This window comes from Bufo bufo, chromosome 2, assembly GCF_905171765.1.
Source record: "Bufo bufo chromosome 2, aBufBuf1.1, whole genome shotgun sequence".
Taxonomy (NCBI): Eukaryota; Metazoa; Chordata; class Amphibia; order Anura; family Bufonidae; genus Bufo; species Bufo bufo.
Genome location: NC_053390.1, coordinates 218,945,572 through 218,972,581, shown reverse-complemented (window position 1 = coordinate 218,972,581; position 27,010 = coordinate 218,945,572). Strand labels below are relative to the sequence as shown.

The window sequence follows — 27,010 nt, the reverse complement described above, 5'->3', positions numbered from 1 at the left end:
TTCTCGCTGTTTACCGCAGGTCCAGTGACGTCACGAATAGCACCACTGGCTTGGGCGCGGCTAAGCTTCATTCAAGTGAACAGAGCTTAGCCCCGCCCAGGCCAGTGATACTAGTCGTAGGGAAACCGAGAGAAGGCTGCGGCGCTCCTGGAGTGCCGCTGCCTTCTCAAACAGCTGATCGGTAGGGGTCCTGGGTGTTGGACCCCCGCCAATCAGATGCTGATGATTTATCCAGAGGATAAAGAACTGCAGAACCCCTTTAACCTTTTGCAGTGACCTTGTTCTGGAGTACTGTATATACACTCACTATTTATTGTTTGGAACATCAATTCATTAAAATTGCATGCAAAAAACATCCCTGAGAATAAATGCCAAGCTCTCTTCATTAAATAAACCAAGTAAATGTAGGCGTCTGGTCAGGAGTCTTAGTGGATTTTGGGGTCTGATCTGCAGTCTGCAATTAATGTTGTTTTTTGGTATGGAGCCGAAAAGAATTTAGGGATTTGGTCTTGGATCTTGTCTGGGGTCTAAGTGAGTTTAACTTATCAGTCCTTAACTGTTTGTCATGCTATTTCTATACCTGTAACAGTAAAAACCTACTGAAGTTTATTATTTTAATGTGTCTCAGCAGGAAAGTGTGTCCTTACGTTTCACATATTCATGCCTGAGAGGCGGGGGATCCATTCAGAAGTCTGCAATAGGTCCTTGCCTTTTCCAAAAATGTCCTGTTAAACACTGACTGTGAGAGTCCAGTGGTTTTCTCACTCTATGAAAATAGGTTTAAGAATAAGAATGCCTATAAGAGGACTCTTACTATGTGGATTTTTTGGTTATTATCAACTTTATTACTTTTACAGCAGTATAGAGGGAAGGTATGGGACAGTACAATGTATTATATTTATCAAGAACAGTGATTATTACCTTACTACTGTGGAGAAAGCCATGACATTTTTTTTCTACAAACTGGAAAATTAAAGGTTACCCCCAAAAAAATACTTGCTTCAATGAGCATCTTTAAATTGCTGTTCTAGGCGCCCCCCTATTTGATAGGCAGGGACGAGAAAATATGTTCTGGATGAAGTCGCTGATGCCGGCCAGGGTTATAATTGCCAGGAATTGGGGCTCAAATAACCCTTTAGCTGTATCTGTATGGCATCAACTTGTTGATAAAGTGAAGAAATACGAGAAAGTTGCCATTCAAAATAAGGCCTCCTGCACACGACCGTTTTTTTTTGCGGTCCGCAAAAACGGGTTCTGTTTTTCCGTGATCCGTGACCGTTTTTTCGTCCGTGGGTCTTCCTTGATTTTTGGAGGATCCACGGACATGAAAAAAAAAGTCGTTTTGGTGTCCGCCTGGCCGTGCGGAGCCAAACGGATCCGTCCTGACTTACAATGCAAGTCATTGGGGACGAATCCGTTTGACGTTGACACAATATGGTGCAATTGCAAACGGATCCGTCCCCCATTGACTCTCAATGTAAAGTCAGGAGTTAATATACCATAGGATCGGAGTTTTCTCCAATCCGATGGTATATTTTAACTTGAAGCGTCCCCATCACCATGGGAACGCCTCTATGTTAGAATATACCATCGGATTTGAGTTACATCGTGAAACTCATATCCGACAGTATATTCTAACACAGAGGCGTTCCCATGGTGATGGGGACGCTTCAAGTTAGAATATACTACGAACTGTGTTTATGACTGCCCCCTGCTGCCTGGCAGCACCCGATCTCTTACAGGGGGCTGTGATCAGCACAATTAACCCCTCAGGTGCCGCACCTGAAGGGGTTAATTGTGCGTATCATAGCCCCCTGTAAGAGATCAGGGGCTGCCAGGCAGCAGGGGGCAGACCCCCCTCCCTCCCCAGTTTGAATATCATTGGTGGCCAGTGTGCGCCCCCCCCGGCCCCCCCTCCCTCTATTGTATTATCATTGGTGGCCAGTGTGCGGGCCCCCCTCCCTCCCTCTATTGTATTATCATTGGTGGCCAGTGTGTGCCCCCCCCCCGCCCCCCTCTATTGTATTAATATCATTGGTGGCCAGTGTGCGGCCTCCCCTCCCCCCCCCGATCATTGGTGGCAGCGGAGAGTTCTGATCGGTGTCCCAGTGTGTAACCTGAGGGGTTAATTGTGCAGATCACAGCCCCCTGTAAGAGATCGGGGGGGGCAGGGGGCAGTCATGTACCCAGTTCGTAGTATATTCTAACTAGAAGCGTCCCCATCACTATGGGAACGCCTCTGTGTTAGAATATTCTGTCGGATTTGAGTTTTCACGAAGTGTGCAGGAGGCCTAAGAGTCAGAATGGGATAGAGCTTGGACAGTATGGCCATAAGGCCCTGCTCGCCATGGATGTGCACCGAGACAATGAGGGAGGGTGGGTGGTGGGGTGGGTGATCAGAATTAAATAGGATTTTTGGATATTAATTATGTATTCATGATGGATAAGCTAAGTAAATTTTGGGATATTTATTGCATTTGAGTACCATCATGTTATTTAAATTGTCATGTTTTGGATATAAAATAAAGATATGTTTAAAAAAAATATAAAAAAAATTGCCTGGAATCAGTCTTCCATCCCTAAGGAGACAGCTTCTGTTGCTGCTGTGTTATGTGGAAACCCAGACTAGGTTCCAGGTTTGATCCCAAGATAGGAAACACTAATGTAGGAGTACAAGTATATATTTTGGAACTGAACATTACTTAACTTGCCTCATACAGCTGTGAAGCACATGGGTGTATTGAGGGTTTCAAGGACATGACCACATGAACTGTAGTGACACTTATGACTTAATAAAATCCTAATTTGTAATAATTTTTTTTTTATTATGAAAAAAGGAAATGTAGATTTCCCAACTGGGTGGTTGTCTTCCAGTCATTTAAATCATTGACTACCTGTCTTGGGGTGTGATATATTAGCAGGTGATCAGCAATGGCTGGACTGAGGGGAAGGGGGGGCGGAGAACCCTTTAGGGGAGGCCCCCATGACGGGGGTTTGGGTTTAGTGAGCCTGGATTTAGCAGGCTGGGGTGGAGTGAGAGGGGTGGGGGGGGGGCTATAGGTAGGGGAAGGGTCAGGATAGGGCAGTTTGAGTAAGGGGGGTGGAGTTAAGGGGTTAAATAGGCAGGGAGGAAGAAGGCAGGGCGCCATTTTAGGTGAAAAGAAAAGCTCCCATCCACCCTTCCCTTTTGTTTTGTGGTTGGGGGAGGCTTGTGGCGGTGGGGGGGGGGGGTCCTTGGAGTTGGTCACGGTGGAATCTGAGGACAATTGGGGGGGCCCCACGGTTGGGGCTGGACTCCCAGCTGGACCGAGCGGTTGTGGTGAATCGAGTGGGGGTCATTCGGTGGTGCCTTTAAGCTGGGGGTTACGGCTGGAGGCAAGAATGGCTCACCCTGGTTCGGCAGCTCAATGTTTTGGGGCTTCAAGGACCTCCCCCCATTGGGGATTATCAGTATTATGTTATGGTTATTTTATAATTGTTATTTAATAAACGGCTGCTGTGGCCATTACATTTCCAATTGGTGGTCCGAGTCTTATTGGGATCGGGGAATGGTGGCGAGGAGGTGTAATGGTGGGGAATGGGAATTTAAAGAAGTGTATTAAAGGTAAGTGGAGGAGGCAAACGAGGCATAACCAATACCCCCGTCAAGTTATTTCTTGAAGCTGATTTGTTGGAAGCAGGAAAAATGGTCAAAAATAAGATTCCCAGCAACTTTGATAAAGGCCACATTGTGATGGCTAGATGACAGGGTCACTGGGTCAGACATCTCCAAACTGAAAGGTCTTGTGTCTTCTGGGAATCATTGGTTTCTGGCATTCATGTGGATGTTACTTTGACACATATCACTTACCTAAACATTGTGACAGACCAATTATACCTATTCATGTCAAAGGTATTCCGTATTGGCTGGGGCCTCTTTCAGCAGGATATTGTACAGTACCGTGCCACAATGTAAAAATATCTCAAGAATGGTTTGAAGAACATGACAAAGAGTCTTTAAATTTGCCAGACCTCAATCAGATCTAAATGAAAGGATCTGCTGTTAATGCCTTGGTGCCAGATACCATAGGAGACCTTCAAAGGTCTTGTGGAGTGCACGCTTGGTTGATCAGAGCTGTCCGTCTGGCATGAAGGGGACTTGATTTTAATATTATGGCTGATCTGTATACATCAATGCTAACCTTTTTCTCCAAAGAAAAACTGACCTGGATGGCACTGCAGATGACATCATGCGGATGTGAACCTGGCCTTAGTTGCCCATCGCGACCAATCAGATTCCAGCTTTCATTTTTCAGAGCTCCTTTGCAAAATGAAAGGTTGAATCTGATTGGTTGCTATGGGCAACTAAGCCAGTTTTACTTTACACCAATTTTGATAAATCTCTCCCTATACATTTTGGATGCAGGGTCTATGGGAGATATGGAAACAGCTGAGCAACTGAAGCCAAATCCCAATCATTGTCCTGTGTGTGAAGGTCACCTAAACAGGCAGGACAGTAGTAGTCTAGGGACCCTTATTCTCAACATAGGTGTTGGTTCCAGAGGTGGGAAGCACATTTATAAGATGGCACCTCTTGTATATATGGCATAAATGTCTTCATGGCAATTCTCATTAAACCGGTGGTGCTGGACTTTGATCCAGAATGTCACACCTGCATGGCACAGGTTTGAAGCTCTTGATCCTGCAATCTATCAGGAGCAGGTCCCTGAATCACTTTAGCTTAGAATAGATTTATTAAAATAACCTTTCACTACTGTGATGTGGCTACATTCTCAGCTACAGACAAGACAAGAAATAGCTCTGAAAACAAGTGATGGAAATGTCATCAAACGAGATGTAAATATCACATGTCTGTGTCTGCCATCGTGATCGCATACTTTTCATATTTTCACCTCATGTCTTCCTGTTTCTTTGCTATTCCCAATGACTGAGCTCAGAGAAGGCCAATGTACACAGATATGTCCCCCAACCCCACCACAGGACAACATCATATTACTGTACAAACATATCAGCCCAAACAGCCGGGTCAGAAACCCATGTGTACCTTGTTTCTTCTCAGCGGTCCAACATGACATAAAAATCCCTTCACAAGAAATGGCTATTTAAGGAATTACTCCCTGGCTAGTTTTCCAAAGAACTACAATTGTAAAACCCTAATATCGTCATCTCGAAAAATAATTGAAACTAGATACTTTACATGTGTTATAACATTATTACACTGTACATGATTAAAAAAACACACTAGTATTGCAGCCTTAAGCAATATATGGAGTCCCGATAACGGGCGCTCTGTGTGCCACAGTATGGTGTGAGACATTGTATTCTCCCCTAGAAGCAATGAGAGGGGAATTCCTTTATAATGTGACACATATGGAGCATGCCATGTCATAAAAAAACGCCTTGTGTTGTGCCCTCCAAAATCAGACGCATACTGCGGTAAAGTATGGGCCCATAAATTTCTATACATGCCCTATTACAGATGTATAGACTAATCTCAAAAAGCAGTGGAGTGCTTCGCACCAATTTTATTAAAAACGCACAGTTCAATTTTTACTTTTTGAACAATTTTGTAAATTCGATCAAACTATGGGGACGGATCCGTTTGACGTTGACACAATATGGTGCAATTGCAAATGGATCCGTCCCCATTGACTTTCAATGTAAAGTCAGGAGTCCCTTTTATACCATCGGATCGGAGTTTTCTCCAATCCGATGGTATATTTTAACTTGAAGCGTCCCCATCACCATGGGAACGCCTCTATGTTAGAATATACCATCGGATTTGAGTTAAATCGTGAAACTCTGATCCGACAGTATATTCTAACACAGAGGCGTTCCCATGGTGATGGGGACGCTTCAGGTTAGAATATACTAAAAGAACTGTGTACATGACTGCCCCCTGCTGCCTGGCAGGTGCTGCCAGGCATTAACTCATTGGTGGCCAGTGCGGCCCCCCCCTCCCTCCCCTGTATTTAACACATTGGTTGCCAGTGTGGCCGGCCCCCCCTCCCTCCCCTGTATTTAACACATTGGTGGCCAGTGCGGCCGGCCCCCCCTTCCTCCCCTGTAGTTAACACATTGGTGGCCAGTGCGGCCGGCCCCCCCTCCCTCCCCTGTAGTTAACACATTGGTGGCCAGTGCGGCCGGCCCCCCCCCCCTCCCTCCTAATTAAAATATCCCCCCCTATCATTGCTGGGAGCAGAGAGTACCGATCGGAGTCCCAGTTTAATCGCTGGGGCTCCGATCGGTAACCATGGCAACTAGGACACTACTGCAGTCCTGGTTGCCATGGTTACTTAGCAATTTTTAGAAGCATTATACTTACCTGCGAGCTGCGATGTCTGTGACCGGCCGGGCGCTCCTCCTACTGGTAAGTGAAAGGTCTGTGCGGCGCATTGCTTATAGCACAGACCTGTCACTTACCAGTAGGAGGAGCGCCCGGCCGGACACAGACATCGCAGCTCGCAGGTAAGTATAATGCTTCTAAAAATTGCTGCATGCAGTAGCGTCCTGGTTGCCATGGTTACCGATCGGAGCCCCAGCGATTAAACTGGGACTCCGATGGCAGCACATGATCTCTTACAGGGGGCTATGATATGCACAATTAACCCCTCAGGTGCAGCACTATGGGAACGCCTCTGTGTTAGAATATACTGTCGGATCTGAGTTTTCACAAAGTGAAAACTCAGCTCTGAAAAAGCTTTTATGCAGACGGATCTGCGGATCCGTCTGTGTGAAAGTAGCCTACGGCCACGGACCACGGACGCGGATGCCAATCTTGTGTGCATCCGTGTTTTTTCACGGACCCATTGACTTGAATGGGTCCGGGAACCGTTGTCCATCAAAAAAATAGGACAGGTCATATTTTTTTGACGGACAGGAAACACGGATTACGGATGCAAAACGGTGCATTTTCCGATTTTTCCACGGACCCATTGAAAGTCAATGGGTCCGCGAAAAATAATGGAAAACGGCACAACGGCCACGGATGCACACAACGGTCGTGTGCATGAGGCCTTAGAAGCATGCACTACTTTTTGGTCGGTGTTGTTTACCAAGCAGGTCTAATGAAATCTATGGGTTGGGGAAAACCACTGACAGAACATATATGGCATCCAAAGACATAGTGATAGGGACCTTAGATTGTGAGCCCCATTGGGGACAGTTGGATGTCTGTAAAAGCACTGCGGAATATAGTGGCACTATATAAGTGCATACAATAAATAAATACATAAATCTGTGCTCTGTCAGTGGTTTTCTCGGACCATTGGAATTAGATGATGTGGAAATCCTCTTTTCAAGCTAGTAGTGCACGTAGTAAATAAATGACACACAGAGGGCAAAAAAACAAGGACACTTCCCTGACACTATCACAGATGAAGCACTGACAATCTTGTCATGGACATAGTCAAAGACATGGATGTGCGAATGTCACTATTTTTGAACTGATAAATACTGTAGGTTAGAATTAAAGGAATATTCCTATGCATAGTGTATGCCATAAATGTCTGATAGATGTGTTTCCCACCTCTGACACCTGTACCTACGTTGCAAATGGGGGTCTTCTGACCTGCATGGTGAAGTAGTCACCAGCCACCACATACAGGCAGAGAAACTGAAGCCAAATCCCAATCATTGTTCTGTGTGTGATGGTCACCTAAACAGACAGGACAGTAGTAGTCTAGGGACCCTTATTCTCAACATAGGTGTTGGTTCCAGAGATGTGAAGCACATTTATAAGATGGCATCTCTTGTATATATGGCATAAATGTCTTCATGGCAATTCTCATTGAACCTGCATGGCACAGGTTTAAAGCTCTTGCTCCTGCAATCTATCAGGAGCAGGTCCCTGAATCACAGACACCATTGGCCTCTAGAAGACAACAAAAGTGGTTTCTGCCTTCTCCTTTCCTTTGACTCTACAGTATAGGTGCTGTGCAGTGAATAGAGGAAGCAGCACTGATCGCCAGATGTTCTCAGCCTCCAGAACAGCTTTATGTGTGTAAAATGCCCCCTTAAGGGGGGTTGTTTTCCCCTGTTGTAGATCATAAAAGTATACTAAATATAAAGGATCAATACTACCTCATATTTTTCTTGCCTAACCCCTCATCCACATGGAGCTTTTTGACCAGGGAATTTACTGTTGATACCATGGTACAAGCCTGGGGTAGCTTCGTGGAACCCCCTGCTATCAACAGGTGCTGTAATGCTTTTTATGCGACCACAGTTTATTTCGGCGACCACGCCAAGAAACAACATGTCCTTATGCATGCACACTGAGCAATTATCATTACAAACAGCCATAATTGTAAAAATATTTATAAAAATTAAAGCCTGAAGTTATACTGATTCTATAAGCGCCTTTGAAGTATATCAGGTTCTATATCCTGGTATGTAGGTACACACAATATATACTAAACTCACCTAGCTCCCTGCCAACACAGTATGCTACACAGATACCTTTCAGACATAACACTTCCCATGTGCCTCATATTATATAACCATCTCCTTCTCAACTAGTGCACCAGGAATGTCTGTAAGAATTTAACAGTAACCAGGCCCTCAGTCGAGGCTGCAGAAGGTCCACTAATGGGCATCATTATCTACGTTACTTGTAAATTCAGAAAGGAGTAAAAATGGCTGAGTAGCCTCATTCTGATTAACCCTACTAAGGGATAGACATAGACTTCAAAGCCAAGGGCTCAGTGTTCAGTCTGAATATGATAGATATGGAAAATATCATTGAAATAGAATTTGACAGAACCTCTTAGATCTAGCCTGATTTGAAAAAAACAAAAACTAATACAGAATATATTTGGTTATTTTTCTTCTACCAGCTCACATCTGCTGGTTTCAAATGCAAGATGCAACATTTTGGACAAATCGCATGTAGTGTAGATCTGTACATTACACTACATGTTTCCTTTGCAATAAAACACACAGCAGGAGAATGTAATGTCTGTACTTGGACTTAAAGGGGTTGTCCCAGATTTTACAAGTGATGGGCTATCCTAAGTTAGGATAGGCCAACAATATCAGATCAGTGAGAGCTGATCAGCTGTTACTTTGTAGTTCTGTTGCAGGAAGTCAGTGCCACAAGTACAACGTACTATCCATTGTGTAGTGGACAAAGGGTTGCTATTTGACAAGTAAACCACCAGCCAGAGGCTGGTGCCGGTATTTTATTTTTACAGGCACATTGAAGCACTGGTAAGTTTTAGTTCCGTGCTTTGGCTCTGCATCTACAGAGTCAGCGCTCTAACAAGGGAGAATGAAGGGGGGGAGTTCTTCGAACAATGTAAGCAATCTGCTTGGGGACACCCCTGTATATTTAATTTTTATTCTGTCTCTTCTTTTCGATTGCTGGATCTTGAACCTAGGACCTTCTATACGGAAGGCAGAAACTATAACTAATGAGCCACAGGGACCACTGCTATCAATAGGAGGATTTTGTCTGACTAAAAACCTCAGCAGCATTCCTCCTATGTATAATGCACTGGTATCTACAGATATCTCACTATGTATACCAGTACATTGTATGGTTGTTGTTTTTTAGAGGATAAAAGAAGAAGTATAATTTTTTAGCAATTACAAAAAATGTAATGGTGCAAAATAAATGACAATCACAAAACTATCCATTGTAGATGGAGAAAAGGAATATAATGGAAGTGCTGTTACAATCCAATAGGGAAATGAACCTCACTTGATGAACCCACTGACCAGTGCCGTAGCTATAGGGGTTGCAGTGGATGCAATTGATCTGAGGTCTGATATTGGGAGGATGATGGAAAAGTAGAAAACTAAGATTTATTTTTGTCAAACTCTGCAGAGACGAGAGATGGCTGAAAGAAGTCATCAGGGTGGTCTGGTCCAAATGGAGAAGATGAGGAAAGAGAACGTCTACATTAGAGGAGACGTCACTGGATGTAAGAGGTATGTGCACTGTATTCTCCTGTATGTTTGTAGAGCTGTAGGTAATGTTTTCCAAGTATGTTTTTGATTAGGGCTGGAGGGAAGGGGCTAGGTTGAGAATTTGGCATGGGGGGAGTTTCAATTTTTGCCTCAGGCAGCAGAAAGGCTTTGTGCATCCCTGCCCCTTGCCAACAAGGAACTGAGGGAAGGGGGCCCAAGCTGAACCCTTGCACCAGGGCCCATGAGCCTTTAGCTACGCCTCTGCCACTGACTATAATGGGATCTGGCTAGGAAATTGGCATTTTATCTGATAACAAAACGCAGCATGCTGTGCTATTCTGTCCCATATTTTTATGGATTCCACAACAGAGGCTCCAGATGGATCCTCTTATACAGATGTGGATAAAAAACCTAATGTAATAGTCACTTGCCCATTTAATCCCCCTTTGCGTTGAATTAGGCTGTTTTATGGATGCCACAACGTTTACCAGTGTCTGGATCACAGCGTCAGATTAGTTGCACCAAACACAAATACCAGTGAAGTGTACATTTTACACTGTCCTCCTGTGCATTCTGAATCTTTAGCATAAAACATGCAGAGTGCTTCTTTAGGGATAACCGTTACACACTGCAGTAATGGCGACTATCACTAGAAAGGAAGTACAACAGATTTCTGACAGATGAAGAAGGATTCCACCAGTCAAAAAAGACGTTTCCTCTCACTAACTTTCACCATAAATGAGTGTTATAGGCTACTTTCAGACGAGCAAGTTGCATTTTGCAACAGCTTCCGTCCTGAACTTCCAGCATTGCCGGGGTCGCATAGCATTATATTGATGTATGACGCTGTGTAACCTTTAGAGGTCTGGAATGTATTGGATAACATGACAGCATTATGTCAGTGTTATCCACTACATAGAAAATTTTGAAAACTGAAAAGAAAAACTCTGTTGCCCATGGCAACCAATTATAGTGAAGTTTTCATTTTATAACAGCACTATGAAAAATGAAAACTGCAATGTAATAGGTTGCTATGGACAACATTTTTTCTATTAGACAGTTTCCACTGAGCTAAATGGCAAGTCATATGCTCAACTGTTGCTTTATTCATACTCCTCCTCACTGTGGTTGGGCAGTAAGGCGCAATGGCGTAACTATAAGGGCCCATTTACACAGCGTTTTTTGCTGGCAGAATTTTGTGTGGACACCCGTGCAAAAACTTCACCAGGAGAGGCAGTCTAAAGCTGCAGCTGCACCAACAATGGACATGTCCCTTCTAGCCAAGCTATAGCTTAAAACTGCCGCTCTGTGATCTTCACTGCTGCCTTCTATTGAAATGAATGGGGGGCAGAAACCAAAAGGTCGCACGCCAAAAGTGCACGGCAAAAAAAACGCTGTTTGAACAGGCCCTAAAGGTCGCAGCAGTCCCAGTTGGAACTGAGCCCACAAGCCAGAAGGGCCCACAGATCCTCTCATCGTATTATTTGTTTGACCTTCTTTCTGATTTCCTTTGACGTATGGCATACTACTGTAAGTACAGTAAATCTGAGACAGGAGTGGAGGAGACAGGAAAAGAAGATTTATGGTGCTGGACATTTCCTACTGTCAGAACCTTTTAATGCCAAAAGTAGCAGTAAAGTAAGTCAGCATACAGGAAAGGAAGGGAAGCTGTGGAGAAATATGCAGACAGGAAGCTGAAAGGGTTAGAGTTTTTTTCATAGCACATACAATGCACTTGGTAAGTCGACAGACCCTTTCCTTTTTTTTTTTTTTGTTATATTGCAGACTTGTGCTAAAATAAAAAAAAATCAAGTTTCCCCCTTTATTCTGCACTTAATACCCCATAATGACAAAGTAAAAACAGAACTTTAGAGATTTTTTAAAATTTATTAAAAAGGATGAACATAGCTACAGTATTTAAACCCTTTGCTCTGACACTTGAAATTTCACTCTGGGGGCCTCCCATTTCTCTTGATCATCTTTAAAATGTTTCTACACCTTGATTGGAGTCTACCTGTGGTAAATTCAGCTGATTGAACATGATTTGGAAAAACACACTGCTGTCTGTAGAAGGTTTCACAGCTGACAATGCATATCGGAGCAAAAACCTAGCCATGAGGAGGAAAGTACTGCCTGTAGAGATCAGAGACAGGATTGTGTTGAGGCACAGATCTGAAGAAGGATACAAAAAGATTTCTGCTCCACTGAAAGTTCCCAAGAGCACAGTGGCCTCAGTAATTCTTAAATGGCAGAATAGCTGTTTGGAACAACCAGGATTATTGTTAGAGCTGGCAGCCTCACTAAACTAAATATTTTGGGTAGAAGGGCCTTGGTAAGGGAGGTGACCCCAATGTTGCCTGAGCTCCAAAGATCCTGTGTGCAGAAATGAGAAACCTCCATAAGGTCAAGTATCACTGCAACCCTCCACCAATCTAGCAGTCTCCAGAAAGAAACCTCTCCTCTCGAAACAACACACAAAAGCCCATCTAAAAATTTTTTAAATAAAATAAAAACACTTTAAGGACTCTCAGACTGTGAGAAACAAGATTCTCTGGTCTGATGAAACCAAGATGAAACTTTTTGGCCTCAATTCTAAGCATTATGTCTGGAGGAACCAGGCACTACTCATCACCTGCCCAATACCATCCCTATAGTGAAGTACGCTGGTGGCAGCATCATGCTGTGGGGGAGTTGTTTTTTTTTTCACTGGCTGGGACAGGGTGACTTGTCAGCGTTGAGAGAAATCTGTGTGGACCAATGTACAGAGATATTTTTAACGAAAACCTGATCTAAAGTGCTCTGGGCCAACGTTTCTCCTTCCAACAAGACAATTACCCTAAGAACACAGCCAAAACAATGAAGGAGTGGTTACGGACAACTCTGTGAATGTTCTTGAGTGGCCCAGCCAGACCCCTGTCTTGAACCCAATCAAACATGTCAGGAGAGACCTGAAAATGGCTCTCCACTGAGAGTCCCCAGGTAGTGACAGAGCTCGAGAGGATCTGCAGATCTGCAGCGAAGAATGGTAGAAAGTCCTCAAAATCCAGGTGCAAACCTTGTGGCATCATACCAAGAAGACTGGATGGTGCTTCAACTAAGTACTGAGAAAAGAGTCTGAATACCTATGTCAATGCAAGATTTCTATCATTCTGTTTTCACTTTATCATTATGGGGTATTGAGTGCAGAATGGTCGGGAAAAATTAGTTATTTTATTTTATTTTAGCACAAGGCCACAACATAACAAAATGTTAAAAATAAGTGAAAAGGTCTGAAGACTTTCTAAAGGCATTGTATATGGACTAAAGTATTTGGGCACCCACACATTACACCTATAGGAGCTTTTATGACATCTCATTCTCAAAGGGGTTTCTGGGCTTTTAATATTGATGACCTATCCTTAGGATAGGTCATCAATATCAGATCGGTGGGGGTCCAACACCCGGCACCTCCGCTGATCAGCTGTATGAGGAGACGGCGCGTGCAATTTGATATTGATAACCTATTCTGAGGATAGGTCATCAATATTAAAAGCCCGGACAACCTATTTAATTCATAGGCAGTAATATGGCTTTCTTTTTTTTTATTTTAGTACAGTGAAAGCGAAAGGGTCTGAAGACTTTTCAAACGCACTGTATCTATATGGAAGATACTACGGAGCTGTACAGGAAAATATACTGTAACCCTACCTCTACTTAGAGTGGTGGTGGTGTGTAGGGGTACAACCCAAGTAGATTAAAGTTGGATATTTGTGCACTGACTGACACCAGATAGCAAGTGCATTCATAGAACTGCACAAAAACCACACTGTGGTTTGAAGTCTTCCTTCCTCTGTCAAACACCTTAGGGTAGTTGCGCAATCGCGTCAGAGATCCGGCAGCCTGACGCTAGTGTGCAACTGGCCTTAGATGCTGCTGTCACTATTTGGGAAGCAGATGACTACAATCAGAACATATGTAACTGCATTGTAATCCCTGTCTAATAGTGCTACATTGATGGGTCACTTAAGAGACCAAGTGAGGCTGCTAAAAGGGTATGGACGGGCTGCAGCTGGCAGTGGCAAGTGTGAGAAGTTCTGCTGGTGGGGACCAAGCTGAACTTAGATGACTGTATATGACATTTACAAAATCTCACGTATATGGTGCAGACATTTTCCACTTGGAAATTGACCTGTGGTACGGAATTGGAGATATGCACCATGTCAATTTTTTGTTTGGATTTTCAGTGCAGCTTTCACTCTTTTTAATGTGGATTTTGGTGTGGATTTGGTGCGGAAACACAGAAAAAAAAAATGCACGAAAATCTGTGTTGAAGATCCACATAGACTACACCGCCATGTCCGTATACTCGTAATTTTCCTTGTCACGTATTTGCAAACTATTATCACTAAGCTCTCTACATTCTTCTTCTCATCCACACATACATATGTCCCTGACAAACGAATAATAGGTACAAATGTCATCAATACAAAAAAAAAAGCAACATAGACATAACAGACGACAGTTTCTGCTCTAAAGCATCCAAATAACTATTTTAGTACATTACAGGGAGAAGTTTTGACAGGGATAAAAACTGAAGGATTAGTAAACCACTTATTTTTTACATCAAAACTTCAAGTGCATTCTACAGAACATATTAAACCCCACCCTGCGATCATTAACATGCTCTAATAGGGTGTAAACACAATGGAATACAAGCTAAAAAGCCATGAACAAGTTATCACAAGACAAGTCCTTAGAATATGGGAATAAAGGAATGCAAGTTCAATCAAAAAACAGTTTAGCTATAAAAGCAAGAGTAAAGTACATACCACTTTTCCCTCTTTGCTTTCCTTCTTGTAGGCATATCCTTGGTATTGTGTTGGTGTAATGCTGCCCTCAGCTCTGCTGTCAGTAATGCCAGGAGAGATAGAATAGAAAGGAGGACTGGGGCTCGGTGGGAGGCCAGAATCGGGACTATCCAATAACCCTTCCCGATTCTTGTCCTTCAAACTGTCTTCCATCCCTTGTAAATTCAGATGTCCTACCATGTCTGGCAGAGCCTAGGCCAACTCCCAGGACAACCTGATCCAATTTCTGTTTATTTCTTCCACACACTTGCTTGGCAGATCAGATGCAATTCTGGGATCTTCCCACTGTGCACATGCAGACCACCCTCAGATCAGACCCTAGGTTAAGAATAAATGAATATTAAAAACGGAGATACTATACCAACATCTGTTTATATACATTCGGCATGTCCACATGAGCGTTAAGATAATACCTTAGCATTGGCAACATGGTAATAAAGTAATTCTGTGACTTTACTCTTCTATAAACTATTCCGTTATGTAATCTGCAACCAAATGATTGTGATCCCACCATGAATGAAATGCTGCTTCTATGAAATAGCATCTAGGGAGAGTTTAAAGTCACAGAAAGTCCCTTATTTGAATTTTATCCCAAAGTGTGACAGATTCTGAAGATACCACGATGGGAGATTGTGCTTTCAGAGATTATTTGTTAACTGAATACAAAATATACAAGCAGTACATGCTATATATCCTTGCTCTGGTTTCCTAGTATTCGTAAAATCCTTGCATTAACACCAGGGCCTGAAATTGAGGTAGAAGCCCAGAGCTCAAAAGAACAATTTATACATTGTCCTGCTCTATGGTCAAGTATGTCATTTGCAGTTAGGAAATCAGAGAATGCTGATTTAGTGTCTTCTATATGATTTTGCAGCAGAGTTCACAAAGTTGCTTTTCTATAGCAACCATTTTAACTGCTATGGAACCTTCTCTCTTATATTCTTTATAGCTACATTTATACCTGAGAACCTCTGATGAACATGAAGTGTTACATAAAATATAAATGAAGAAACAATGGGGCAGAAGATAAAACAGTGCAAAGTTAAACTAGAACCTGCTCTAGATTGATCGCAGTAGCTGATGTTGGATGATAAATCTGGCAAATCTTTAGACTGTCTAGTATAACTTTACACCGCCTATTTGTTGACCAAAATGTGCCAATTCTTCGTACATTTTATTTCTGGGGAAGTCAAGTCCTAATCCACAAAGCTACGCCTCATAGCTGGAAAAGTTGCAAAAAGTGTCTAAAATGTTCTACAAAACTTAATGTATGAAGTGCAAAGCACGTAAGGCTACTTTCACACCTGCGCTTTCCCTTTCCGCTATTGAGATCCATCATAGGATCTTAATAACAGAGGAAAACGCAGAATGCATTCTGATTTGTTTGGTTGCATCCCCATCGTGGGGTGCGGAGCAAGACGGATCCGTCATGACACACAATATAAGTCAATGGTGCCAGATCCGTTTTCTTAGACACAAAACAAAATGGATCCGTCACCCATTGACTTGCAATGGTTTTGGTGATGGATCCGTCTTGGCCATCTTAAAGATAATACAACCAGATCCATTCATAACAGATGCAGACGGTTGTATTATCATGACGGAAGTGTTTTAACTGATCCATAATGGATCCAGCAAAAACGCAGATGTGAAAGTAACCTATACCAGGTTTTGGCATGAATAGTGCCAGAATTCTGGTGCATTTTGATTAGTAAATCTGCTCAGTAGGTATGGTATCTGGATATATGCGTGAATACAGTATGTCATGTATTCCACTTGACAAATATGCAGTACCCCAGACCTGGGGGCACTAACATTGTATATACTTTGTGTTGTATTGTGTTTTATATTGTATTGTTATGTAATTTTGTATGCTATGGCTGTATGTTCCAGTAAGGACATGGATGGCAAGGGTTAACCAGGAACAGGTCTAACCACCTCCTCCCCTCTTGCTGGGAGTGGGTTGGTCCTGCTTCATGCCAGGAAGAGGGAGTTCTTGTGTAACCACAGAGGAATGAGGAGGCACACTACAGAGCTCCTGCTACTAATAGAGGTTCTCCACAGAGATCAACTTGATCCTGCCTCAAGAAAACACTTGAGAGACAAGACAGAAGAGTGATCCATGAAATACAGCTTTACAGACAATGCTCCAAGGTGAGGGACAACAGTTCAGACACCACCACCTACCTAAACCATCGCTATGCCTAACATTAAGCCTATACTACAATGGATACCTATATCCACAATTGTCTGCTTGTGCCATCTTATTGCCATCCAACCAGCCACCATACCTCCTCATCTGCTGCCAAAAAACTGCCCTTTGAACTTATTACTGCTGGATGTGCCACAAGTTATATTTTGAACTAAGTTAACAGACGTTTACTTCTGGCCTGATTCTTCAAACTACATTTCTACTGCACCAAACTCCTGAGAGCGACGGCCTGAGGGAGTACACCATGACACAACATCTCATCAGGGCCACTACCACTCCCATCTCCTGCACTGGCTCCTCAGGTGCTCGCTATACAAAGCACTAACATTGTTTACCCATTTAAAACACTGGGGGAGACTTTTCAAAACTGGTGCCAATGAAAAGTCTAGTAGTTGCCTATAGCCAATCAGATTGAGCTCTAATCTTTTAGAGAATTTCTGGAAAATTAATGCATCATCCTGACTGCTAAGAGCAACTATTCTCCTTCTCTTTGCTCTAGTAAATCATAACTTTACCAAACATGCAATAACTCCTTAAAATCTTAATAAAATGGCCATGAAGGTACAAAAGGTCATGAAACTACAGTAAGGAGGCCCTGGGTACAGCATAGTCAAGAAGAGGCCAAATACTAGAATCTTAGAACAACACATGTCATATGCCATCATGGTGTCCCACTCGCTCTTTGAATTGACTTAGCATACTGTGTTTTACATGAATCAACCATTGATTGCAGTGTGTAGGCACCATCAGCTTCCTTTCACAAAATTGAATGATATTCATGGGTTGCAACCCCAAACCCCTAGCAATAAGCTGACTGTCTGGGTGGTCATATCTATAAAGGGAGGTTGCTTCAATGGACAACTCCTTTAAAGTTAACCTGTCACCGTGACAATGAAGTGTATTCTGCAGGCAGCATGTTATAAAGAAGGAGAAGCTCATCAGATTGATATATAGTTTTATGGGAAAAGATCCAGTATACGTGGTATTTTGTTCATTTAAATATCTGCTCATTCTGGGTTTAGGAGTCCTGTGGGCAGTCCTATCAGTGATTAATATCCTTCAATGTATAAGTATACACAGAGAGATAGCTGTTAATCACTGATGGGACCACCCACTGGACTCCTTAACCCAGAGTGAGCCGAGGTTTACATAAACAAAGCACAAGGCCATAGCCATTTTTGCGGTCCACAAATTGCAGTTCTGCAAAATACGGATACCGGCCGAGTGTGTTCCGCATTTTGTGGAACGGAAGGTTCTGCCATCTATAGAACAGTCCTATCCTTGTCTGTAAAACGGACAAGAATAGGACGTGTCCTATTTTTTTACGGGGCTGTGGACATATGGATCCAGACAGCAGACGGTGTGCTGTCCGCATCTTTTGTGGCCCCTATGAAGTGAATGGGGTTGCATCCAATACACTAAAAATGCGGATCGCATGTGCATGAGCTCTTATACTAAATCTTTTCAGCTCCTCCTGCTCTATGCTACTTTCAGATTGGACTGCATTTTTATGGTGACAGGCTTGCTTTAAAGGGGTTTTATGACATATCCATAAATGTCCCCAAATGTTACCCTTTAGGTAATATTTTAAGAATGGGTGATTGGCTGTTGTACGGGTATAAATTGAATTTTCTCTTTTTGCTTGGTGTCTCACCTTCCAGAGTTTCTGCTGCTTTTGGCTGCTCCCCTCCAGCAAATGACCAGGCCTCCCTTAGATAAGTCTTGTACAGACCTTCTGGTCTATCTCCATAGCAGGTACGGACATAAATGCATGGGACGTATCACAGGGAGAACTGAACATTTCCTGGAGACAAATCCAAACAAAAAATGAAAAGAAATAGAAATGTTGTACAGTACTGAAATAAAGGTAAACCAGGGCAGTATATAGAAAATATGATAAATGAAAAATTTACAACGGCAGCAAGAACCCTATCTCCAGTCTTCGAAATAGCTAACAGAATCCAAGAATTGTTTGCAAATGTGTAGAAAATTATCCTAAAATATCCTAAGGAAGTACTGTAAAATAAAAATAATTAAGCAAAAAACAAAAACAAACTTAGCCTGGAAGATCCATTGGCCCAAACAAGCTTGAAGTGCTGCTTATGTAGGCAAAAAGTATTGGTCAGGAGGCACCATATTAAATCACTGCAAGGGGAAACTTTCATTGCGGAACATACCTAGAAATATTACTCCATTAATAATAACCAGTGACTACATGATTCGCTTTTCCATCAGCCTCTCAATACACTAAAATACAGGCGCTCAGCGATAACTAACCCTGTTAGTATAGGATGGTTGGTATATATATATATGTCTTCAACTGCTGCAGGTCAGTGTCTGTCCACCGGGGCATGTCAATGAAAAAAATACTCCAGTAAGATGTGTGACCTGCATTACAGAACTGAAGCCAGTGACAATCTTTTTTCATGATTTATGCTAGCTTCAGGTGCAATGGTGGCACAAAACTTATTATACACTTACTGTACAGATCCTGTGCAATAGCCAAGGGGCGATGTAAGGAAGAGAAGTTTGTTTTGATGCCTTTGCCACAATTTGTGCAATGTATTATTATTTTTTTGTGACATTTTCTATAATATTTAAAAGTAATACAAACCGGAAAAAGATCTCTGCTGTCCCTTGGAACTGGTTCTGCAGGTGCTTTATTGCTTTTACCATGAAGCGATCCAGGTGAAGCTACCGTACCATGCCAGCGAGAGGTTAATGCAGTATAATATCTCTAGGACTAGAAACCTGAGCTTGTGCAATGTTAGGGAAGCAGTGTACTGTAAACATAGGTAGACCAAATGGGAATTCCAGCTCGGGATCAATGCCCTCATTCTACTCTGCCTTTACAGTACATCAATTCAAACCATATGAAAAAGAATATCATTGTGTCCATTGCCTTAACCCATACTCTCCCAGAACTGAGCTAGTAATAAGGGGTAAAGCCTAAAATACCCATACACATTCGGAGGAAATGAAAACATGCAATGTAGAGGAGAGATTTTGGATGAGAGTAATATTTTACAGTGGTGACCCCAGGCTGATGGCTATAGGGCCACCGGAATGATGAAGAATGATTGAAATATTCATGTACACCTGGATGGAGAAAAGGGGACCTGACCACAGGTTTAGGATATGTTCTCACAGTGTTTTAGTGGAAAGCCCCCTCATGTAGATGGCTCCCTATATCACTGATAATCAATGTAAGAGGCTAATAAATTACTGTAATGCATTTAACCCCTATCTGTGTGAATGAAAGTCAATGCCATGTAACCCCTGCCCTGCCAAACACTTTTCATGTAATGGAGGAATAAACTTCACTACTGTAGGACTATAGACCCCCTAGTTACCGGTCTTGGCGATTTTACATAGGACTGCAGAACACAGTTATCCCAATTCACTGAGCATGCAGCTCCAGAGAGTTAAAGGACACACCGAGCTCTGCTAAATCAATAGACAGGCTACTATACAGAGCAGAGAGCGGGAAGTATGGCTGGCACAGGCAGCAGGGCACCGAGAGGGGGTGCAGGGCACTTACCGGGCTCCAGCTGCTGCCAGGAGTGGAGAGCAGATCCTCCCAGGGACGTGCAGCCTGCTAGAAGCTGAGAGCTGGAGGCGAGTGCTCCCTGGAGCTGCCGCTCTCCGATCTGGAGGGAATCCAGCCCATCCACTACAAGGCTGCTGCTGTACTGAGGGAGGGGCCGAGGTGGGGGCAGCACAGCTGATCTGCAAATGTCAAAGTGCGGCCACCACGTCTACCTACACGGTGTCAACAGTCCCCAGGGTGCCCTTGTGTCCCTGTCAAGTGCATCGTCTTCTTTTCATCGTTCCAGCACAGGCTGGTGTTCTGTGAGGTGCACATCTTAGTATGTAGGCCATTTTCACATGGTCAGTATTTGTAAAGGGAAGCCAGATGTCAGTCCTAGATCTAGAAGAGGTGCACATATTTCCATTGTACTTTTTCTTTGTAGCTTTCACTCCTGGTTTTGGGTTACAAATACTGATGCAAAATACAGGTCTAAATACTGTGAAAGTGGCCTAAAAGTAATCTACTCTTTCCTCTCAACACTGTATAAAAGTATTCTACTCTTTCCTCTCAACGCTGTATAAAAGTAATCTACTCTTTCCTCTCAACGCTGTATAAAAGTAATCTACTCTTTCCTCTCAACGCTATATAAAAGTAATCTACTCTTTCCTCAACGCTGTATAAAAGTAATCTACTCTTTCCTCTCATCGCTGTATAAAAGTAATCTACTCTTTCCTCTCAACGCTGTATAAAAGTAATCTACTCTTTCCTCTCATCGCTGTATAAAAGTAATCTACTCTTTCCTCTCAACGCTGTATAAAAGTAATCTACTCTTGCCTGTTGACGCTGTATAAAAGTAATCTACTCTTTCCTCTCAACGCTGTATAAAAGTAATCTACTCTTGCCTGTTGACGCTGTATAAAAGTAATCTACTCTTGCCTGGACACTATATAAAAGTAATCTACTCTTTCCTCTCAACGCTGTATAAAAGTAATCTACTCTTTCCTCTCATCGCTGTATAAAAGTAATCTACTCTTTCCTCTCATCGCTGTATAAAAGTAATCTACTCTTTCCTCTCAACGCTGTATAAAAGTAATCTACTCTTGCCTGTTGACGCTGTATAAAAGTAATCTACTCTTTCCTCTCAACGCTGTATAAAAGTAATCTACTCTTGCCTGTTGACGCTGTATAAAAGTAATCTACTCTTGCCTGGACACTATATAAAAGTAATCTACTCTTTCCTCTCAACGCTGTATAAAAGTAATCTAGTGCATCGTCTTCTTTTCATCGTTCCAGCACAGGCTGGTGTTCTGTGAGGTGCACATCTTAGTATGTAGGCCATTTTCACATGGTCAGTATTTGTAAAGGGAAGCCAGATGTCAGTCCTAGATCTAGAAGAGGTGCACATATTTCCATTGTACTTTTTCTTTGTAGCTTTCACTCCTGGTTTTGGGTTACAAATACTGATGCAAAATACAGGTCTAAATACTGTGAAAGTGGCCTAAAAGTAATCTACTCTTTCCTCTCAACACTGTATAAAAGTATTCTACTCTTTCCTCTCAACGCTGTATAAAAGTAATCTACTCTTTCCTCTCAACGCTATATAAAAGTAATCTACTCTTTCCTCAACGCTGTATAAAAGTAATCTACTCTTTCCTCTCATCGCTGTATAAAAGTAATCTACTCTTTCCTCTCAACGCTGTATAAAAGTAATCTACTCTTTCCTCTCATCGCTGTATAAAAGTAATCTACTCTTTCCTCTCAACGCTGTATAAAAGTAATCTACTCTTGCCTGTTGACGCTGTATAAAAGTAATCTACTCTTTCCTCTCAACGCTGTATAAAAGTAATCTACTCTTGCCTGTTGACGCTGTATAAAAGTAATCTACTCTTGCCTGGACACTATATAAAAGTAATCTACTCTTTCCTCTCAACGCTGTATAAAAGTAATCTACTCTTTCCTCTCATCGCTGTATAAAAGTAATCTACTCTTTCCTCTCATCGCTGTATAAAAGTAATCTACTCTTTCCTCTCAACGCTGTATAAAAGTAATCTACTCTTGCCTGTTGACGCTGTATAAAAGTAATCTACTCTTTCCTCTCAACGCTGTATAAAAGTAATCTACTCTTGCCTGTTGACGCTGTATAAAAGTAATCTACTCTTGCCTGGACACTATATAAAAGTAATCTACTCTTTCCTCTCAACGCTGTATAAAAGTAATCTACTCTTGCCTATTGACACTATAAAAGTAATATACTCTTTCCTCTCATCGCTGTATAAAAGTAATCTACTCTTTCCTTTCATCTCTGTATAAAAGTAATCTACTCTTTCCTCTCAACGCTGTATAAAAGTAATCTACTCTTGCCTGTTGACGCTGTATAAAAGTAATCTACTCTTTCCTCTCAACGCTGTATAAAAGTAATCTACTCTTGCCTGTTGACGCTGTATAAAAGTAATCTACTCTTGCCTGGACACTATATAAAAGTAATCTACTCTTTCCTCTCAACGCTGTATAAAAGTAATCTACTCTTTCCTCTCATCGCTGTATAAAAGTAATCTACTCTTTCCTCTCATCGCTGTATAAAAGTAATCTACTCTTTCCTCTCAACGCTGTATAAAAGTAATCTACTCTTGCCTGTTGACGCTGTATAAAAGTAATCTACTCTTTCCTCTCAACGCTGTATAAAAGTAATCTACTCTTGCCTGTTGACGCTGTATAAAAGTAATCTACTCTTGCCTGGACACTATATAAAAGTAATCTACTCTTTCCTCTCAACGCTGTATAAAAGTAATCTACTCTTGCCTATTGACACTATAAAAGTAATATACTCTTTCCTCTCATCGCTGTATAAAAGTAATCTACTCTTTCCTTTCATCTCTGTATAAAAGTAATCTACTCTTTCCTCTCAACGCTGTATAAAAGTAATCTACTCTTGCCTGTTGACGCTGTATAAAAGTAATTACTCTTGCCTGGACAATATATAAAAGTAATCTACTCTTTCCTCTCAACACTGTATAAAAGTAATCTACTCTTTCCTCTCAACGCTGTATAAAAGTAATCTACTCTTTCCTCTCATCGCTGTATAAAAGTAATCTACTCTTTCCTCTCAACGCTGTATAAAAGTAATCTACTCTTGCCTATTGACACTGTATAAAAGTAATCTACTCTTTCCTCTCAACGCTGTATAAAAGTAATCTACTCTTGCCTGTTGACGCTGTATAAAAGTAATCTACTCTTGCCTGGACACTGTATAAAAGTAATCTACTCTTGCCTCTCAACGCTGTATAAAAGTAATCTACTCTTGCCTCTCAACGCTGTATAAAAGTAATCTACTCTTGCCTCTCAACGCTGTATGAAAGTAATCTACTCTTTCCTCTCAACGCTGTATAAAAGTAATCTACTCTTGCATCTCAATGCTGTATAAAAGTAATCTACTCTTTCCTCTCAACGCTGTATAAAAGTAATCTACTCTTGCCTGTTGACGCTGTATAAAAGTAATCTACGCTTTCCTCTCAACACTGTATAAAAGTAATCTACTCTTGCCTCTCAACGCTGTATAAAAGTAATCTACTCTTTCCTCTCAACGCTGTATAAAAGTAATCTACTTTTGCCTGGACACTGTATAAAAGTAATCTTTGCTTGCTTCGACGCTGTATAAAAGTAATCTACGCTTGCATTTTGACACTGTATAAAAGTAATCTACTCTTGTGTCACCGCCAGATCTCGTTTTGTCATCTCTTCTCCCTCTCCCAGCTGTCATCTATTAGCAGTGATCGCCTCCCTTTATATCCCCTCCCATACTGCTTCACTTTGCGGTTTATACTACTTCCTGGATTGTGCTCACTGCTAGATGCTTCAACTGCTGGTTACTCAGATAAGTCTATTCCTTTATTTGTGTTTTCCTGTTGGCTTGATTCTAGTTGACCCTGACTCCAACGTACACTGCGTGCAGAATTATTAGGCAAATGAGTATTTTGACCACATCATCCTCTTTATGCATGTTGTCTTACTCCAAGCTGTATAGGCTCGAAAGCCTACTACCAATTAAGCATATTAGGTGATGTGCATCTCTGTAATGAGAAGGGGTGTGGTCTAATGACATCAACACCCTATATCAGGTGTGCATAATTATTAGGCAACTTCCTTTCCTTTGGCAAAATGGGTCAAAAGAAGGACTTGACAGGCTCAGAAAAGTCAAAAATAGTGAGATATCTTGCAGAGGGATGCAGCACTCTTAAAATTGCAAAGCTTCTGAAGCATGATCATCGAACAATCAAGCGTTTCATTCAAAATAGTCAACAGGGTCGCAAGAAGCGTGTGGAAAAACCAAGGCGCAAAATAACTGCCCATGAACTGAGAAAAGTCAAGCGTGCAGCTGCCAAGATGCCACTTGCCACCAGTTTGGCCATATTTCAGAGCTGCAACATCACTGGAGTGCCCAAAAGCACAAGGTGTGCAATACTCAGAGACATGGCCAAGGTAAGAAAGGCTGAAAGACGACCACCACTGAACAAGACACACAAGCTGAAACGTCAAGACTGGGCCAAGAAATATCTCAAGACTGATTTTTCTAAGGTTTTATGGACTGATGAAATGAGAGTGAGTCTTGATGGGCCAGATGGATGGGCCCGTGGCTGGATTGGTAAAGGGCAGAGAGCTCCAGTCCGACTCAGACGTCAGCAAGGTGGAGGTGGAGTACTGGTTTGGGCTGGTATCATCAAAGATGAGCTTGTGGGGCCTTTGCGGGTTGAGGATGGAGTCAAGCTCAACTCCCAGTCCTACTGCCAGTTTCTGGAAGACACCTTCTTCAAGCAGTGGTAGAGGAAGAAGTCTGCATCCTTCAAGAAAAACATGATTTTCATGCAGGACAATGCTCCATCACACGCGTCCAAGTACTCCACAGCGTGGCTGGCAAGAAAGGGTATAAAAGAAGAAAATCTAATGACATGGCCTCCTTGTTCACCTGATCTGAACCCCATTGAGAACCTGTGGTCCATCATCAAATGTGAGATTTACAAGGAGGGAAAACAGTACACCTCTTTGAACAGTGTCTGGGAGGCTGTGGTTGCTGCTGCACGCAATGTTGATGGTGAACAGATCAAAACACTGACAGAATCCATGGATGGCAGGCTTTTGAGTGTCCTTGCAAAGAAAGGTGGCTATATTGGTCACTGATTTGTTTTTGTTTTGTTTTTGAATGTCAGAAATGTATATTTGTGAATGTTGAGATGTTATATTGGTTTCACTGGTAAAAATAAATAATTGAAATGGGTATATATTTGTTTTTTGTTAAGTTGCCTAATAATTATGCACAGTAATAGTCACCTGCACACACAGATATCCCCCTAAAATAGCAAAAAAAAAAAAAAAACTAAAAACTACTTCCAAAAATATTCAGCTTTGATATTAATGAGTTTTTTGGGTTCATTGAGAACATGGTTGTTGTTCAATAATAAAATTAATCCTCAAAAATACAACTTGCCTAATAATTCTGCACTCCCTGTATTGAGTGCAGGGAGCCGGTGGTCATGTCCCCTCACTATTATAGGGTTTTCAGGTGTCACTCAGTCTAGGTACGGGGGCATGCAATTTTCTATCATAAAGATCTTTGCATGGGCTGAGCAGTCAGGGAGAGCTCTAGGGCTTTTATAGGGCTCACCCATATGTTCCTTAGTTTGGGATCAAGTCAGTCGGATCTTTATTTGTGACTTCTAGTTTTCTGCAACACCATCCGTGACATTATAAACCGCCATAACCGTCTTAAAGCATGGATCCGGTTTCAGCCTTGATTGACCGCGTACAGGGTCTTTCACTGGAGGTAGCAGATCTCCGTAAACAGTCTCTCAGTTTCAGGTGACCGGTTCTGCTTGCGTTCATGGAGTTTGTTCTGAGCCTAAGATCTCGCTTCCGGATACGTTCTCCGGGGGTAGTGAGAATTTTGTTCGTTTTAGAGAGGCTTGCAAACTCCATTTTTGCCTACTTCCCCATTCCTCTGGTGATGAGGAGCAGAGGGTGGGGATCATCATCTCGCTGCTCAGGGATAACGATCAGTCTTGGGCTTTTACGCTACTGCTGGGGGCACGGCCCCTCCGATCGGTGGATGAATTTTTTGTAGCCCTGGGTCAGATATATGATGATCCGGATCGTATTGCTCTGGCTGAATCTAAACTGCGTCTTTTATGCCAGGGTAAACAGTCCGCACAGATATACTGTTCAGAATTTCGGAGATGGGCAGCTGATTCTGGTTGGAATGATGCTGCACTCCGAAGTCAATTTTGCCATGGTCTTTCGGAGGGATTGAAAGATGCATTTGCCTTTCATGAGAGACCTGCCTCCTTGGAGTCTGCCATGTCTCGGGCTGTTCGTATTGACAGGCGTCTTAGAGAGAGAGAAGAGATCACTCCTTCCTGTCATATTCAGTCCAAGGACAGTGGGGCGGTCTCATTCAGTGCGCAGGGGCCTCAGTCTCTCTCAATCCCCTCTGAGCCAGAGCCCATGCAGCTGGGTTTG

General features: G+C 42.3%; 1 protein-coding gene across 2 annotated transcripts in view; it reads right to left on the bottom strand.

Moving 5' to 3' along the window:
• RFLNA (refilin A) overlaps nt 1–20,633 on the bottom strand; it is a 65,279-nt gene extending 44,646 nt beyond the window's left edge. The window contains exons 1-2 of one of the 2 annotated variants that reach the window (XM_040416219.1): nt 20,513–20,633; nt 14,721–15,077 (exon numbers count right to left, since the gene is read on the bottom strand). In XM_040416219.1, the coding sequence (XP_040272153.1) occupies nt 14,721–14,939 (219 nt within the window). In that variant the 5' untranslated portion in view covers nt 14,940–15,077; nt 20,513–20,633. Of the gene's footprint in view, nt 1–14,720; nt 15,078–18,625; nt 18,767–20,512 lie in introns of those variants that run through there. The other variant, XM_040416220.1, reaches the window with a different exon arrangement.
• Between the last annotated feature and the right edge of the window lie 6,377 nt (nt 20,634–27,010).